Raw genomic sequence first — 19884 nt, forward strand, 5'->3', positions numbered from 1 at the left:
GCTCAGCCCAGCTGAACTGCTGCAGCTCAAGTAGTGGTGTGCCTTCAAATGTCAGCATAAATTTGCAAATTAAACATGCGAAGCCATCAGCAGTCACTGTTAACGTGTGCGTGCACGCGTGTGTGTGTGTTCTGAGGTATGCTTGTTGACTTTGGAATGCAGCAAAGGCGAGCTGTAATCAATCACCCTCTCCTTCTATTGTTTGATGTATGACTGGACAGATGTGTCTATGTGATAGATCAACGAATTAGTAGACAAGCAGGAAGCAAACTAGCTACTGTCTGGGGGAAGTGTTTGTGCGCCATCTGATATTCTGTAGACTCTTCCACTTCTGTGATTAATGCATAAACACATACATCTCTAGTAGTAGAGTAATACTTAGAGGAAGGAGGAAGTACAATACTTCTGTACTTGAGTAAAAGTAGATGTGTTCTTCATAAAATACTACTTGAGTAAAAGTACTCTACTGTATTTCTTTTGGGGGTTCCATTTTTTCTCCCCAGTTTAGTCATATCCAATTCCACCCACTAGTTAGGACTCCCCCAGTCACAATGACACCTCCAGTACTAGGAGGGCGAATGCAAACACAAGCTTCCTCGGAATCATGTATAGCCAGCTACTGCATCTTTTTGAACTGCTGCTAACGCAATGTCATCAGACAGCTGAACACTTGGAGGAAAGCAGTAACTGACAGTTCTGTTACATCAGCCAACGCACACCTGTGCTGCCTAGCATCACGCTAAGTGATGGGGAGAGAAGAAGGGCCATCCGACCCACCCTCAAAGTGTAAGTCCAATTGTGCTCTCTTGGATTCTCAGCCATGGATGGCTGTAGCATCACTGGGGATTGAACTGCTGATCGTCTAATGATAGGGTCAATGCTTAGCCGGCTGCACCACTTAAGAACAACAAAACAAACAAATAACCCAAAAAATACTCCAAAATAGTAACTTCACAGGAAAAGGTAAATACATTCTTAACTTTTAATGTAAGTTAATTTTAAGAGATTTCATTACAAGCAAATTCAGAGCATTTCTGTTGGACCACTCAGTATGCATTGTTAACACAATGTAAAGGACAGCTCATGTGTTTAAACAGGCATGTATTTCATTTTGTGGTCAGTGAAGACATGTAAGTGATCACTGTTCTTATTGGATGAGCTGTATTGTGCCTCATTCAAAAAGCAGTCCAGGCACAGAATTGTGGTAGGCTGCTATGCGCAAATAATTTGCCTCAGTATATGAATTTCAAAATATACTGTTTTTCCAATACGGTTTCCGTATATGGACTGTGTAGTGAATTAATGATAAAATTTGAAAATTTAACACTGTTTTCATACTACACTAACACAAATGCAAGATAAAATGTGGTATGTAAAAGAACTTTGAGTTATATTTTATTTTGCTGATAAATAGACCTGTGTGGCTACAGATATGATGAAGTTTTTCATGTCTCCAGCCACATAGATCTCCATAACAGTCTATCAATACAATATTGTACAGGATCTGGAACTTTTACTTTTGGTTACTTTTACTCTATTACCTTTTTATGTATGCTCACAGGCAGTTACTTTTGAACGTTTACTCAGTAGAAACACAGATATAATACTTGTACTTTAACTCAAAGAACATCTACTTTTACTCCAGAACTTCATCAACCGATACCTCTTGTAATACTACAGGAATTTCTACAGGATCCCAATGGGAATCTTAGAGCTTCATTTATTGTGATCAAACTTTTTCTTATTGATGGGTTCTTATAGATCGAAGAATGCACAGACACTTTCTGTGGTTTACTGTTCTGAGTTCAGTTTCATAGCTTCAAAATTGTGGAACACCATTTGCCACTGCAAGGGAAATATTATAGTTTCTTATTGTATTACAACTGTTCTTTTTTTGTAAGGGACACACACAGTCCCCTTGGCAGTTGCACCTCATGAACAGCTGAGTGACATGTCAACGTGTGGTCAAAGTCTTGATCAGTCAACACCAGCCACACTCACATACCCCTGACAAAAGCAGGGACGGCGCCTTTTGCTTTTTACATTGTGACCAAGTCAGAATTCCACGCTCTCTCTGGCAGCACACTCATGCTTTCAAATAGCAATAAATCCTCATTGGATGATCTAATACAGTAGGGCAGTCGCTGGGCAGTTATTTTGACTAGGTGTCAAGTGCCCTCAAAATAAAGGGCCACGGCGATCTCTGTTGGAGCCAGGGACTGTTCTATTCCGTGCAGTACATAGAGAACACACTTCTGCTGTGGATACAGTAGCAGAGGCCATTCAAGGGCCAGCATGCTGGACAATCAAAGAGTTAACCAAGTTTAGCATGTATGCTAAGAAGGAGAGAGCCTCTCCATTAGAATATTAGGGCAGCTCGGAACTGCCCTAATCTGAATTTCATGACTACTTTTAAGACCAAACAGAATGCTCTGGCTACAGAATGTCACTTTGGAAGACAGCTGGGCAATAATTGGTGGCATATTTTATTTAGTGATTGAAAGCAGTGTATTAAAAAAAAAAATAATAATAATAAAAAAAAAAAAACAAGTTAGACTTGAGTCAGTAGATTATAGATTCAAGCCACTGATGTAGGCATGGCTATACAGCCTTTAGCATGTAGAGATTATAGTTTTGACCTTTGGTGATGGGGACTGATAGAAACACTGACGTTCTACACTCACGTCAAAGCTACTCTTCAAACAGGCCGGACGTAAACAGTTTCACCACCCCTCTGTTAATCATCAGTCTTTGGCCTGTTGAGCCATAAATTCTTTCATTTCTGTGAAACTTTCTACTTGGTTACCATTCTATTACACATTAGCCACTTTTTTAAACTGCTGATTAGGTTTAAATTGTAGGCATATCAAACAAAAACTGCTGGATACTAGCACTTCTAGAAAGACTACTGTAGCTATATAAGTGAGTGTATATACACGTAGTATTAGTAATATAATAATTATAATAATAATATACACGTACTAAGAAAAACTGAATATTGGTAATGTTGCTGTCATAAGAAAACCTTGGAATTCCTTGTGATTTATTTTTATAATTATTTATGGACCAGTGAGAAATTTTGAAAAGTAAACATTAAGTTTATAATAAGTTATAATAAATAACCAATTTCTCCTTCTATACACTTTCTGTTTCAGAGATATGAGCAGTAATGATGACATTGGCAATGTTTACTTGAGAATGAGGCCTAGAATGTTGCTTGGAAATTGGCAATGCTGTTTAAATGTCTTAAAAGGCATAGAAATGCATATTTCAGTGTGTCATCATGAACTGAACAAAACCTAAACAATATTTCGTTAATAATTAAGTCCGTTTTCAACCATTTCTGTTAGTCCGTTTGTTATGAAATTTTCACACAGCATAAATATCAGTTGCCATTTTCAAACAGAGACAAAAATGGAGGTATATGGTTGTGATTATATATTTATATGTAAACACAATAAAAAAAGAGAAAAGAAAGAAAAACAACCATGCCTTTTTGAAGACTTGAATGTACAGTTTGTAAATGCATGCAAATGCACACAAGAGTATCTACAGTATTTGGCATGTGACAGTATTTAAATGTATAGAAATTATGCATAAAGGGCAAAAAAGAGAAGAAGGGTAAGAAGACCTTGTCTCTGACTGCCATGTCTTTTACAAATTTGTTGGCGAATTGTTCTAACACCTCTCCAGTCCATTCCCAGGAGATGGCTGGTCAGTGACAGTGCAGCCCAGCATTATGGGGCAAAGGAAAGGCCCCCCCGCCGGCCCCCACCTCCACTGCATTTTAGCCCCAGAGATGTGCTTGATAACTGGGAACTGAAGGGCATTAGCTATCACGTCACACCCTTTCAGTAGGCAGCGCTGCCCTACTGACTGCTATCTCTCTCACTCATCTGCCTGCTAGCCAGCCCTGCACGGCCCTGCAATAATGGGACATGATGTAAAAATGTCAGAAAAGAGCAAGACATGAAATAAATGACTTCACTGAATCCGATTCATTAAAAAGGCCTGAAGCTAGATGCGCAGGAGGGGAGGGCGGAGTGCGTGTGGTGTAACTCGGACAGAGAGTATGAGGGGAGAGAGAGACAGAGAGAGAGAGAGAGAGAGAGAGAGAGAGAGAGTGTGAGAAAGTGTGTGCCTGAGTGTGTGAGTTTAGAAGACTAGGCAGGCCACCTATTAACTACACTGCAGTCATGCGGGTTAAGAAAACATTGCCAGGGGTTTGAATAGGAGCAAGGGGAGGAGATGAAAAAGTTCTGCCAACTCACTTTACACAAGAGCTGGCCATTTATTAACCTGTCTTCACGTCGCTGCTGAGCGCTGTAGTGACCCATACAGGCCAGCAGCGGCAGTGCACTGGAAACACGCATACTTAAGTGTTGATATGAATACCCTACACCACTGCTGCAGGGCCTACTCATAGCCCCTGGCCAATATCAGTAGTATAGGCATACAGTGCTAAATTCAACTCGAAGGATAAAAGTGAGACAGTAAATATGCATCAGTTCTTCAAATCTCTAATCAACAACAAGCTGCAAGCATTTTTCAGATTTTATCCCTTAACCTTTAAATGGCTCATTTAGTAACCTTATATCTAGCACAAACTGATCTACACACTCTTGGGGGGAAAAAGTATGAAACTGTCAGTGAGGCAGTACCCCTCTTGACACTGGGGTAGTACTGTCAAGGGTACATCTCAGCTACTTTAGTCAGGTAACAATTGTACCATAATCCATTGACATTACATTTACATTTGTGTTGACTCCACACACGCCATCTCTTCTCCAGGCTTTTCATTTTATTGTTCTGTTTTAAACATTAGGTTATGAAAAGGTACAAATTTGTACTTTTAGGAAAAACTTGTTTAAAGTGCACAATTGTACCTTATAACCACTGTTGTACTTTTGAGGGTACATTTACATTGTTTGTACCTTGATGAACAATAAATGTACCTGCACAGTACCTTTATGTCTAACAGTGCACCCTTAAAAATGAAGGTACCTAAAATACGCTGTTCAGAGAGATGCCACAGAACGGCTTTTGATCTCTAAGCATTTCTATGAATGAGATATGCAAATTGTCACTTTTTTTAAGTGCACAGTAAAACTTTTTTGTTGACATTTACAATAACAAAAGAAGAAATCAAATGCGTTACCTCTTCATATTTTCTTTGCCGCTTGTCTAAAAATGGACAGGATAGAGTGATGGAAATGCCATAAATTTAAGGTTTAAATCAAAGCTGTCCAGTGTGCCCTCCTTCAATGATATCTGTATCCTATATATAGCTTATTCAAATGCAATAAATGTATATGTATTTTTTAAGTATTTTAGCAACACAATGTAGTGAAATGTTATAAAATACACTAAAATGCACTAAAGATTAAGGTGCCTTTGTGTGATGCCATTCTGGGTTCCTCAAAGAACTTTTAAATGGGTGGTTTCTTAGAGAACTATATTTGCATATTTACCTCCATATAATGTAAAGAACCCTTAAATTGGTAAAGAATGTTTAAAAGTTTAGATTCTTTCCCACTCACACATCTCCTTTATAAACATGCATCTTCAAGTACCTAAAAATGGTTCTTCTATGCTTCTTCTACATTTTTAAAACTTCGATTGAAAACACCTGCTTTAAATAATGCTAAATGATCGGCTTTTATTATTACATTGAAGTTATGAACTGTGAGAGGAACAACAAAAATATGGATGTCTGAACAGGGCTTGGACATTGTTTCTAAGCCCCTTGACACTGATACAGTGTTTAAGACCCAACAAACACACAGGTATTTATATCCTGCCCTCTCTCTCCTCTTCCTCCCGCCACAGGAACCATGAGGCCCCACAGAGTGACTGTATAACACCACAGAGTCACTGTACAGTCCCCAGGGCCAGCACAGCGCACAGCCCTGTACACGCTCTCACAAACAAGCACCAGCGAGCCTGAGCAAAAACAGTCCCTGCTCTTTCACCAAGCGCTCGCTTCCACTGACGAAGAGCAAAGCCGTGTTATCATTTTTCCTCTGTATCTCCACAGATAAGAGCGTAATGAACTAGCCAGTTAGCCCGGGCCTGAGCCGCTTTGTTTCATCTGCCATGTTTCTTCTCCTCTGGACTTTGCTTTCTGTGTGAGTGATGGAAAATGCTACAGAGTAACAAGTGTAAAGCTTTAACCCCTCCTCCTCTTTCAGCAACATGACAGCACTGAAATCGGCCCGGCTCATTTAGAAGCTGACACGCTTGATTTACTGCTAGACTAAGATTTCAGTGAGCTAGAAGAACAGAGCATTACTCCACTGACTCAAAATAAACTACAGTATGTGTGCCATTAATGAGGGAGCTAATGTGTAGGTCGCTTGAGGTATTAACCCATTATTGTCTCCATCCACAATCAGTAGCATTCTGGCTTAACCACTACTTTGGGAGTTTATAAGCAGCCTCTCCTGTAAGTGAGCAATTTAAGGCTTGATAAGGCATCCACGACAGAAACACAAAGCTAACGTAGTAGGCAAAGGTTGCTGGCTTATCACAATATCAAGACCCTAAACATGAGTCAATAGAATATTCCTTTGTACTTTCCGAAGGATAACGAAAACCCAAACACAGCAGTTTATCCAATATTAACTATCAAAGCTTTCAAAGAATCCAGCACTCACTCGCTCATACTTTCCATGATCTCTAAACCCTGTAAACTAGAGCGTGAACATTCAATAGTCGGGTGCCTTATACTTTTGTGATGACCTCTTCAGAGTTCCAATCCAAGTCTTCAGTGTAACACACTGAACCTAACCAATGTCCTCTTGCATCTATTTAGTGAAAAAATACAACAGTGGGTATGTGCCAGCAAAAGATGGCCCTCCTTACCTCGAACAGATTGGACGTCTCATTGCCATACTGGCTGGAAATTATTTCTGATTGGTCGCTGTACCACTTGAGTCCACCCAGAAAGCTATCCGCATCTAGGTCGCTGACGTCCAGTTCGGAGAGGTCCAGTTCGGGCAAGTCAGGGCAAAGGGGCTGGTCTTCCCCAACCAAGGCAGCACACTGCAAAAGAAAAGAATGACCGTCATTCCTTCTGAGTGAAATGTGCACAAACCAGCCAATCTCAGACTACAGAAACAACACTAAAGATTATTCAGCAACTACTATGAAAGTTAGATGCAAGTAATGCTCCTATTTTTTATATAAGTTTATATGATGTAAGAATATAAGCTTCTATACAATTACAAATATCTACAGTATACTGTTTAACCCCTTAAATGGCCAAAGGTGTGTTACACACTTCTATAACCCATGAATAACCTGACAGCACTGAAGTCCCTGTAGTTACTGAAAAGTAAGCCTTATTATGTAATAAGCCTTGTTATTTCAGGGGTTAAACAATCTTCCTGAATGGTTCTAAGCCTGGACAGATGGTTCTAGGAAAAAACCCTTAACTTGTGTAGGTTCTTTAAGGTTCTTCACATGCACACTAAAATATTCTTTAGTGGCATCACTGCAGTAAGTCCTTTATTTTTCAGTATTTGGGGTTTAAAGTGTTGACTGAGAGAGAAGTAACATATGAACGTTGTGGTCAGTATAGTTTCTATAATTCTCTCCAGTTCTTCCACTATGCCACGCACTCCAATGCTTAACATGCTGTATGTAAGGACAATACTATATAATTTCTCTGTTTCTGTTGGAGAAAGATGTTTCTGCAGCGCTGCCTATTAATATTTCGACTGTTCGCCAACTGCCTCACTATGCAACAGTGCGGCAGCTGCTGCGTGGCTCCTCGAACACAAATTATAGGCTTCATCGAACTGCTAACACTGGGATCAACACACTTAAAACCTGCCAACCTTCAAATCTATCCAAGGCTTTATAACACTGCAGATCTACAATTGGCTTGTGTTTGCTGTGTAAACAAGTTCCTGGAATGATTTTGCAAACCTGCATTGTGTTTTTTTTTTTATTCATCTGTTTATTTGTTTATTCTGCTATTTTTTTCTGCATATGCATTAAGGATAGACACTGGAGTGTTTGGTCAGTCTGTCAGAGCTGTGCCATTATGTCTGGATCCTGTTATGATTGTGTAAGTAATCAAAGCAGCAGAGGAAGATTGTGTTCCTATGTCTGAACCTTCAAAACGGGAACAAAGCAGCCATAAACAAAATGCAGTGGTTTTGGTGTGAGTGAGTGTGTGAGTGTGTGTGTGTGGGGGGGGGGGTGGTCATACAGCCCTCAGGGGATAAATCATACAGTATCTACAGTAAAGAAGACTGAGAAGAGGGCTGTGGGCAGGATCCAGTCGAAACGCTTGCGCTGCATCCATAATGTGTTCACCTTTGCACCTTCTGCTCTGCGCACCCTGTGAGTTTTAATTACGAGCCCGTAACTGTGCTTACGCATTGCTTTCCAACACAAACATTTCCTCCATCCCTCTGGTTTCTATAAGTGACCGGGCCTTATTTGTGCAAGCTTGCGCAAAAAAAACGGTTTGGACATGTTTTGTGTATGTGCTGCCATGTTTTTAGCTCTACGCGGGGACCCCATGTTCCCAGGATGACAAGATATTGTCATTGTGGGGACATCTGGAAAATAACCACAAGGGGAAAAATGTTTTAGGTAGAAAAGCAGCCTTTACATCAAAGTACTCTTTTTATTCATTAATTATTCCCAGATTTCTTTTGGTTACTTTTGGGTTTTTGGTTTATTAAGTTAAAGTGGGAGATGGGTCAGGATAGACAGAATCCAGCTACAGTAACAGTTTAATTGAAAGACACCACGAAGAAAGCAATACAAACTGAGTGCTAAGTGAACGTCTATGCATGTGAAGTGTGTGTGTGTGTGGTGTGTATGTGTGTGTTTGTGTGAGAGGGAGACTGTGAGAGAGTGAGAGTGAGAGAGAGAGAGCGAGAGAGAGAGATGGGGGCGGGGCTACTGCTTACCCACGAGGCGCACGAGCATGACGCCAGAGTTCGACTAAGGGCGCGTGGCCACAAGACCCAAACACACACACACACACACACACACACACACACACAATCAGTGAGCCCCACTTCAGCAGCACTAACCCCTACAATGCGCGCAGCTTTGATTTCGCGCACAAACCTGCAGCGGCGCAACGCGCGCGATCCACAGGCTCACATTACAACAAGGAGAATCTAAACACCCACAACGTCTGTATCGACTTCCTCAGGTGCCGTTAGAAGAGAGAGAGAGAGAGAGAGAGAGAGAGAGAGAGAGAGAGCTACTGCAATTGTGCTTTACTGGAAAGCAGCCGCGAGACTGCCTGGCGAATGGAAAGAGCAGCATGACCGAAGTAATGAACGATAAATAGGCTAAACATAGACGGCAAAAAACTCGATATACAGCGTCAGACTTGAGCCGTCTATGCTATGAATAATTGAAATGTTGCACACCGCTTCAGTCTCACAGGCTACATTTACCGCTCCGGTAAATTAAGGCAGAAATAAACAAACGTGCTGCGCTGTGCAGGCAGTACACACACAGTCACACACACAGACAGACACATGTATGTACAGCTGTCTCTCAGCCAGCAGACTGACTCCCCTGAGCGCGATCACAGTGTAATCTCCTCATTTCACTCCAGTTCCCGTATTTAAACACATTAAAACACCTGTCCTGCACCACCACAGCTCATCAGCCCATCAGCGCAGCCTGGGTCGCTCCCTGCGCTCACACTCAGCATCGCCTGCGTTACTTCCCTTCATCCACCGAGCTGGTGAAATCCCGTCAGCTGGACGGACACAACCCCCCGGCCCCCTCGCGCTCTCTCTCTCTCTCTCTCTCTTCTCACACTCTCTCTCTCGCTCTCTTCCGAACGCGCTCACACGCGCGTCAGTGTCTGCATGCACTTCTCATCCCTTCGGGCTCCGTTTTAAAACGGCTGGAATCCGAGAGCACGGAGGAAGTTGCGGTGGGCAGCACCTGGCGCGGATACATGTGAGCGATCCCGAGCAGGTACCTGCATGTACGGCGCAGCTCGCCGTTCAACCTGCTGCCCAACCACACAAAAAAGGGAAAACATGCCAGACAACCCACCAAAAAAAGCACAATTTCTCTCAAAAAGATAAAAAACAGCCTTTCCTCTCTCGACCCGTGTATTCCCGTGCGGTCCGGAGCTCCGTTTATCTTTCGCTCAGGGCACCGGAGCAAACAGCCACTTCACTGAACGCAAAACGCTGCCAACGTCCACCTTCCCCCCTTAAAGAAAAGAAAGCCCGGCTCCGGCGGTCAGTTCAGCCTGTTAAGTTTGCCGTTATTTCTCACCTCTAGTTCTCTCCACACCGCGTCCTGGTTGCACCTGTCCCACGCCATCCAGACACTGAATGACGGTTGCGGAAGAAAAATATGTGTGTATAAAAAAGAAAATCAAAAAAGGAAAAAAAAAAAAGAAAATCAAAAGGATGAGGAGAAAGATCCGAGTGGTTCCAGCTTGCTCTCATGCAAGGAAGTGCCCCTCACTGTGCGAGAGAGCGAGGGCGACCTGTCTTACAACTGCTCTCCATCACATGACAAAGCTATTAAAAGTAGGCAGGCGAGTGACTCCCCTCTCGCCGCTACTCGCCGGAGACGTCACGGAGAAGAGGCGTGTGCTCCGCGTAGTAAAAGCCATCCCGTGCGCTCTGTTTTTCCTTTTCCCACCCGTATACCGCGAGGTCACGCCCATCCGCTGCGTGGATTGGCTAAGAAGAGTCTGCCTCCTGCCCTACGATTGGCTAGCTGAGCAGTCCGCCGTGCGCCTTGAGCACCAGCGAGGAGCCAATCACAGCTCAGAAAGGCGTGGCTTTCCGGACTACGGGTGGGAGAAAAAGGAACGTTACCTCCCTCCTCCCCCCAGCAACGACTCTCAGCGACGTGTTTCTGCCAAGAGACTCCGACACGGCTGCTTTCCTCTCAGGTTATCGAGTGGAGTTGGAATGGAAGTGAGGGAAAACAGCCAGCCGCTGTGTTTAGACTCTCTTCAGTTGTCACTGCAGTCGTTTAGAGCTAATCAAGCTCACGTTACTGGCTTCAGCAAGAGTCGTTTTTTTCCTGCTCGCTAGTCAAAACACTCGAAAGGATCTGATGTGCTGCCGTGGCTGCCGGAGACTGTTGAGCGTTCAGTGCCGGGCTCAGCGCTGGGCTCAGCGCCGGGCTCAGAGCTGCTACGCTCCGAGCGTATATACTTTACGTATTAGCGCCGCGGCGTAGACTTTTGCCTTTTCAGCGAACTGCTTACTCTCAGTGTAATTGCTGTATTGGTGCTGCTTAAGAAAAGCTTTTAATCCTTAATTACTTTCGCTCGGCGAAGTAAACAGTTGCCGAAGGGGCCGCGTTGTGAGCAAATCTGAAAAATCGTTATCGCAGATCTCCAAAACATGAGCAGCAAAAAAAAAAAAAAAAGATTAATTTTTTTATTGTCATGATATTTGCACGTCTTTTAAAAAGTTATTTCGACTTTTTAACACTTTTTCGCTTCATGAATTTTATGAACATTGTCCATGTATGTTTGCTGACGTTGTTTTCGAGGAGGATGGGTATCTGTTCTGTTGCTGCTGTGCCACACGCGCACGCCTCGACAGCTGTACTATGAGCGGTATTTGTTCTCTATGTAGTCTACAGAGTGACATGTGAGCACAGGCTCTGCTCACTGAGCCCTGTTCTCCATGTGAACGGCACGCTGCTCTCTTGGACGCAGTCTGGCTTCAAGCAGCAGAAAGAACCGGGCAGGAATGGAAAATCATCCCAACTGCCAGATTAGTTTTATCCGTTCTCCACGGCCTCTTTTTTCATGAAGCAGCAGGTGACAAGGTGTACAGTGTCAGCATTTCATGTGTACGAAACAGTGGCGTACAGACCAACAACAACAGCTCTGTAGACAGTCAAAACAAAGCATGAGGCAGAGTAGTGGCTAACGGTAGCTCAGCAGTTAATACTCTCTGTGATAGGATTTCATGTGGACGGTTTTTTTTCTTCCTGGTTTCAGATGGAAAATAAACTCATCTCCTTTCCAAGCAGGAGAAGGGCCGTCCATTAGATTGAATTCTGGATTTTTCAGAGCATGGACAGATGTCCAGCACAAACCATATATGCCTTTGCATGACATGCTACAGTTCACACGATTATATTGGTGGCATGCTGGCTGTAGGCTGCACTATAATATTGCATTTCATGACATTCTAGAGGAATATAATATATTTGGGGAGATATACAGCACCCTAAGGCTTTAACTCTGTATGCCTAACGCTCCAGCGCTGAGCCAAACACTCAAATCCACAAAACTTCAAGCAGGATGGATTTCATAATATGCAAAATCTGTTTGAACCATAGTGGCAAAGGCATGTGCTTTGACATGCTCTATACGGACAAATAGCACAGGCAACCTTTCCTATCCATTGCATGATTGAGTAGATACAATATGGGCGTAAAAAGAGATGAATCTGCAACCCACCAATGGTGCGATTGCAGGCTGGAGCAGAAGGGATGGAAGTGGATGGCTGCATATTGCACGGTAGAGGCATGTGAGACACACGCACACACACACACACATACACCCAAGCAAACCTTATCTGATTGTACTCGTCATGCCAATTAAGAAAACGCAGGCTAAAAATAGGCTTGTCTCTGTTGTGATTTTCTTTCAAATGGCTTTTGATTAGGTTTGCTTTTTTCCTGCTGGCAGATGAAGTCTCCAAGAGGGGTAGATAGTCTCTTCTAGACAGAGTCAGTCTACAGGCAAATCAGCGTGAAAGCATATGGCGGTACCCTGTTAGAATGACTGTACATCAACTTGACAATGGACAGTTGATTTAGGTGTCAGATGGGACCATGCTCGACCAAAAAATCAGCTCAACACAAGATGCATAATTCAGGGAGAAATTCAGGCCTAATAAATCTCAACAGTGCACAGTAATCCTGAAATTAAGAGTAAAACTATGATAAGATCTCAGTTGGAGGCAGGCTTTATTTCAGATACGACTATGTATATTTGCATGCCATGCATTTCACTGCCCAGTAAAGATAGTGTATATATAATTCTTTTCAGATAAGGTTACTTGCCCATAGAAATGCACTGATAAGCTATGTCTACTGAAAGCTTGGAGACACCAGCCCAGTAAAACATTTATTAATGTGGGCTTGGAGGCAGATTTGGGGCAAAGCCCGGTGAGCTTACCTTGCAGTTTGAAGGCATCTGTGCTCATGTTTGCTAAGCTGACTCTTTTCTTTTGTGGGCTGTATTCCACCATTTGTGGTGGGGGAAACCATGTTTCGTAGACATGAGGAAAGACTATGCCTCTGATTCTTTCAATGTGGTTTCTCCTAAAACCTGCTAAAGTAGAATGGATGCATTTTCCACAAGTCTCATATAGCAGTGTATACAAGATAGGGTAAGCAAATGGTTTAGACATTCTGGAACAGATGCCAATTACTCATGGGTTATGATTGCCCATGCATTGTGGCAAAGCTTTAATAATCCGCCTGGTATCCATGTTGCTATTCTTTGGCATTCTACCATGGTGCATGTTACTGCTGGCAGCATGCAAGGATCATGCTGGAACTGCAGCATGCCAATCCAAGTAAATTATATAGATAACATATTGCATGTCCTTCAGGATGGGTCTGCTGCCGCAGCATGCTTCCGATGAAATCCAACACAGGCGGATATCAGACATGGAAAAGCAATATACACAGATTATATACAATATGAAGAAATGAAGTCACGTCTTTATCCATATGATGAACAGCTCAATTAATGTCTCCAGGAATACTAAACCAACATCCAGCCCTGTATCTTCAAATCCAGCATCTCTGAAGCTTTTCTCCACTTTCTGAGAAGCGAACATGTTTTATCATCATTACATATCCCTCTGCAAGAAAAAAAAACAAAAGGAAAAATACATGAAAGCTACTTTAAAAAAGTAATGAGGGGGACTCACCTGAAATGCATCTCCACCTCAGCACACAGGATACCATCTTAAGTCTACAAATAAAGCTAAGGATAATTACAGCAAATGAAAGCCCCACACTTCTGAAAGGAAGTCATCTCCAGAGAAGAATGAAAGAAAGCTATTCAGCCCCACTCTAGCAGAACAATAGCCTTTCTATTGACGAAAGTCAGCCATTTCACAGAGGGTTTGGAGTGTGGCTGATTGCCACCTTGGAGAGTCCAGCGTGTATTACTGCGGTGAATGCCATAGCTGGGCTGGGGCATGCTAGCCAGGGCTCAACTATGAAATTGGAAATAACAATGGTGCGAAACAGCAGCGTGTCAACAACAGGAGACAACTCCAAAGAGAAGTATGGACTTGGTGGGGAAGCCCCATGTTATTTTGCAGAGAGGCCTTACGACGCCGAAGCCTCGCTCCCCCTTCGGGTGAAAATATCATGGTCATGTAAGAGATCAGGGCCCAGATGCATAGATTCATGTTGCAGCAACGCGTGAAAAAAGCCTCCCCATCTGTGCCTGTTATTAAGGTGAGTTAGAATCACCACGCAGTCATGAAAGATGCATGGAGAACAACACAAATCTGGCAGGAAAACAGGCACTGGCAGGGCAGCGTTTTTACGAGTCTGGAATGACATATGCGCATGAAAGCTGGAGGAGATTTGGACACTAGTGCAGTCTTTAAAATAAAGATGCCAGAAAAGTGTCTTTGGGGTGGTGCCACAAAAGAATCACTTTTGATTCACTGAAGAACCTTTCGGTGGTTGGTTCTTTAAAGCAGTGTTTTTTGATCCTAGTCCTGGAGACCCAATTATAAAGGACCTCATGAGCTGGATCAGATATATTGGGGGTAGAGAATACAATAAGATTGTATGCCAGTTAAAGGATATTCATAGAACCATATGTCTAGCCAAGAACCATTTAGGGACCTTTATCTTGAAGAGTGTAACTAGCCTAGCAGATGAAGCATTTGACCATTTGGAAAAGTCACACCTCCCCTTTACTGTTGCTAAGTCTGTCAAACTTTCAATGGGGCCCCTGATAGCATCTGTAGAACTTGTTCTAACAGATTAACAGTTCAGTAGTTTAAAGAAAAATTTAGAGGAGCTCATCTAAACATACTTTGCAATTCAATAATATTGGCTTTTCAAGAGACATACATATTTTGAGAACTGACAATATCACCGCAGACCAAGTTCAATAAAAAAACAACATTAATTAAACCTGGGAAATCATTTAATCACTAGATTGTGCCAGGTTTTTGTGGGTAATAAGGAGGAACTGTAAACGCTGCCCCTTCAGATGAGCTGTGCTAAAGCTGGAGTTAGGCAGTTGTATGTCATATTTGGTAAGCTTTATTATGTAGTATTATTTATCTTTAAAAAAAATTAATTGCAAAGAAAAGCAATAAAAGTACAGACCTATATATCAAACTGTCAGCAGCTAATCTCAGAAAAGCTAATTAGCTTAGCTGATGTTAAATCTGTTCTGTATTGTTTCTTACTGTTAGACATGATATTTAAAGGTGAATTAGCAAATACAGTAACCCAGTTGAAGCGTAGCTTACCTTAAAGCCGGTAAAAGTCTGCCTGTTAATAGTTTTCACACTGAGCTGTGTGTGACAGTTTAATCCAAAACTTTTTCAGCTTCAGGAATGAAATACAAACAAGCACTACCCTCTGTATGATCAGGATAGCATGTATTTGAATGAATTGGTCCACTGTAACACCTTTTCACATCTCTAAGATGACTGATTGACTGACTGACTGACTGATTTACCTTCAGCGCCACTCTCACTGCAGGTTTGTTGTAAGGAGTCTTTCTTCACTTGATGGAGGAAGTAGCTCTTGGAATCGATTGAAACTACCTGAGAGGTGTCAGTCATTATTTTAGAAATGGTCAGATTTTATGCTGCTGTTTATTGACATGTAAAAGGTTCCTTATCAGATAAAAGTATTCCCTAAATCTGTACACTGAAGTCAAGAACCATTTAGGAACCTTTACTTTTTTTTAGAGTGTAAAGGAAAAGGGTCCTCAGGCATTGTGAAGGGAAAACTGTCAAGTTCAACCAACTGAGGCCGCAAGCCCCAAACATCCAAATGCGTTAGCTACGTTGAACTGAGGGACGGGGAAAGCGCATTAGCAGCTGCTTTTATGAGGCACTGGTATGATTAGAACTAGAACTCCCTTTGTGTGAGAAGATGAGTTTGCCTCTCTTGCTCCCACAGCAGTGTGTTCATGCCAGAGAAGAATTAGGTCACTATTTGAGTGGTGTGCAAGCTGCAATTCTATGTTAAAATCATATCATGAGGTGGTGGTGTTGGAGGGGGGCGAGGTGGAACATTCAGGAAACGTTATCAAAAAGCCTGTGCACTGCCCATGACCGGCCTAATTATTTTTGAGAAAACGTGAGGGGCTGGAGAAAAAAATTACATGTGAGATGCATTTCTGTGGCTGGCCTGCATACAGGGGTGGAATGGTGAGGCTGAAAATCCTTACGGCATCATAAAAAACAGTGGATCATCATCTTTTTTTTTTTCCCCTTACAGAGGGACTTTCTCCCCCTACCCCACACCAGCTCTTGGGCTGTGCCGTGAAGCAGGGAAGGGGCAACTGGGAAGAGACAAAACAGTTCATTTCCATCTCCACTGAGGCTTCTCCTTACTGTCACACAGAGAGCGAGAGACAGAAAGTAAGAGAGAAAGAAGAGAGAGTGAGTCAGGGAGAGGTGGAAAATGAAAGAGCAAGACAGAAGACAATAGAGAGAGATGGAGACTAAGAGAGAAAGAAGACAGAGAGGCAAAGAGAAGTGAAAAATGGGAGATCCAGGCAGAAAGAAGAGAGAATGGAAGGAAAGAGAGAGATGGAGAGAAAGAGAGAGAGAGGCAGGGAGTGAAGAGAGCCAGAAAGAAGAGAATGGAGAGAGACAGAAAGAGAGATGCAGAGTCAAAGGGGGCAAAGAGTGAGAAGGTGAAGAGAGAGATGGAGAGTAAGAGAGAAAGAAGAGAGAGGGAGGCTGAGAGAAGTGGAGAGTAAGAGAGCTAGAAAGAAAGAAGAGAAAGAGTGGAGGAAGGTGGAGAGTGAGACAGACAGAATGAGGAGAGAGAGAGAGAGAAAAGACTGACAGAGATAAATTAATTGAGACAGCAAGAAAGTAAATAAAGGCAGATAAAGAGAAGAGAGGAAAAGAGAAAGAAAAAGAGCAGTGGGAATGACAGCGAAAGAAAGATGTAAAAGAGATGGAGGGTGAAAAAAGAGGGAAAGTAGACAGCGGAAAGTGAAAGACAAAACAGAGAGAAAGAAAGAGCAGTGAAATGAGAGATGGAGATCACAGAAACAGAGTTGTTTCATTAGAGAGCAATAAACAGAAGTTTATTCTCCCCTCCCTAACCAGTTCCCCAAGCCTCCTATGTAAATATATGTGGCTGCTGCAGGTCCAACATTTCTTGGTTTACTGCATTTCCTGCCTACAATGTGTATCTTGCCCATCATTGACTGTGCTATGTATTCATTTACAGTAACATGCACCCTCTCCCCCCTCTGCTACATGCTATAAGCAAACCGCTGCCTGAGACCAAAGTGAATATTGCATTGCATGTAAACGCCTGTGGAGCTTCTTTCACAGTTATTTGTATGAATTATTCTTATGTGAGAAAATTTCATGAATAATTGCAAATCGGATTCGGATTCACTCAGAATTAACCACACACTTTCCAGCTCCCTGGTGCATGTGAGGAAAAACTCTAACCTCTTGGACAGAATTGTGCAAGCATTCTGGCTGAGGTTTGTTCATGTTCTCTGCTTGTTCTCCAGAGCAGCTTGCTAACCACAGGAATCTTTTGCACGGTGGCTTTTGTGGTGTTCTCAACTTAGGTCAGAAATCTTCAAAGCAGCTCCCATGCTAATGAATATTTCTCAGGCTAGCTCCCAAACTCCTGACTCATTAAGTTTATGGTCAATGTCTCCATTTATACTCTGTACAGTGAAGTGTAGAGGCCTAGCTGGCCTCACAGTTAGCCATGCAGCAAAGTGTCAGCACCACAACACCGGCATAATTAAGCCAGAGATGGTTGGATGGTTCTGAGATGCAAGCAGTTAATGCTAAAAGTGGAAGGAAAGCCTCAATGCATGGTAATACCGGAGAAAAAGCGATGTCTGCTTCTCGAAAGAACTTTCAATGGAATAGAGTTCATGACCTCAAAAGTTTCTTCTGAGAAGGTAGAGCAAAACTTTTTTCCTCACCAAAAATAATCAATTCAGTGAGCACCTCATTCTCATATCAGCAGGTGCTGGAACTTGGCTGTTTGTTCGTTATTATTAGGCACGGCTGCTCTCTTAGAAATGAAGGTTCCTAAAAGGTTTTGGGCTTGGACATACAGTTCTGAAATGAAAAAAACACTTAATAATGACAGAATTTTCTATAAGCAATAGGCACATAAAAATGGTGCCACAAAGGGTTCTTTGAGTAATGCCGTAGAATAACTACTTTTAGGTCCATGAAGAACAAGAGATGTGTGAGTTTGAAAAACGTTTTTCAACGTTTAATGACCCTTTGCATAATGTAATGGTTCTATTCAAATCTGAAGGGTCTTCCTATGACCCTTTCAGTATGTGGAGATTCTTTACACAATCTTTAAAAATCATATTCTTCACAATCGCACACCTCTTTTAGAAAAATGATTCTGTACACAACTGAACCGATAGTGGTTCTTATATGGCATCACGCAAAGATTGTTGTTACAAGCTTGACATTGTAACAATAGCAGAGCCCTTTTTGTGCTACATAGAACCAAGGAATCTCTCAAGGAACCATCTCTCAAGGAACCGTCTTTTTAACAGTGAAGAGCACAACCTACTTCAACCTACTACAACGAGAGAAAAAGTATTTTTATACAACTTCTTGTTTTTAAAAGTTGGGTTTTCCTGTTAGGATTGTATTGAAGGTAAATGGCAAATACTTTTACCTTCACTACAAAATAAATTACGAATCCAGAGAGGCTATAAGGTAGTTCTAATTTTCTGGATTGTTATCTCGAGATATCAAGTTAATTATCTTGTGATCTCAAGTCAACAAAGTTATCTTAAAATAATGAGTTAGTTATCTTGTTATCACACGATCACAAAAGTTGTTATCTTGAGACAACAAGGTAATTACATTGTTGGCGCATGATGGCAAAGTAGTTATCTTGAAATAACAAGTTAGTTATCTTCTTATCTTGAGATGACAAAGTTGTTATCTTCAGACCACAAGATAATTAATCTATCTCAAGATAACAATCCAGACAGCAATTACAGCAACAGCTCATGGCCTGCAATAAATAGTGCAATATTACAGAATAGCATTTTTAAAAATACAATTTGCAACCCACATACCATCTTAACCTGCATACTGTTTAGTGTTTTTAGCCCTCCGAGACAAAAGAACCTCTGTTCCATGGCATCACTCCAAAGAACCCTTTGGCTGCCTTTATTTTGAATAGTGTATGTCTATTATCAATGTTGTTTGACAACACTGAACACTTGGCTTGGCTGTTCCATGAAGGTGCAACAACAGACTTAACTAACAACAAGTTCTCTAACTCATCTTGTGGCATTATTTGGGCTAAATTAGCCTGTCAGATATGAGCCATTGTTTGCATCCAAACACATTCTCAACCAGTTCTTCTAACAACTTCAATCCCACGTCGCCCTGAGGGCTATTATTCTAAACGCCCTCGTTTCATCCCTCCCTCTTCTCCACCTCCAGGTCCATCCCTCCATCAGTGCCTCTGGAGGCTAGCCGTGAGCACCGCGAGGCTTGTCAGCGCGGTAAACAGGATTTATCAGGCTGCAGTCGGCCCCTCTCATCCAGATGACGCATGTAATTAGGGAGTAATTGGCACATCATCTGGACATGAGGGAAGATGATCCACGTAAGGCAGAGATACGCAGACGCAGAGCTGCACAGACAG

General features: G+C 42.2%; 1 protein-coding gene across 1 annotated transcript in view; it reads right to left on the reverse strand.

Moving 5' to 3' along the window:
* The window catches only part of ppargc1a (peroxisome proliferator-activated receptor gamma, coactivator 1 alpha), a 400186-nt gene that overhangs the window by 27625 nt on the left and 352677 nt on the right, over positions 1–19884 (reverse strand). Inside the window, 1 exon segment of the mRNA XM_037547673.1 lies at positions 6865–7044. Coding sequence (XP_037403570.1) covers positions 6865–7044 — 180 coding nt within the window.

The sequence above is a fragment of the Pygocentrus nattereri genome, chromosome 2 (assembly GCF_015220715.1).
Source record: "Pygocentrus nattereri isolate fPygNat1 chromosome 2, fPygNat1.pri, whole genome shotgun sequence".
In the NCBI taxonomy this organism is placed as follows: domain Eukaryota; kingdom Metazoa; phylum Chordata; class Actinopteri; order Characiformes; family Serrasalmidae; genus Pygocentrus; species Pygocentrus nattereri.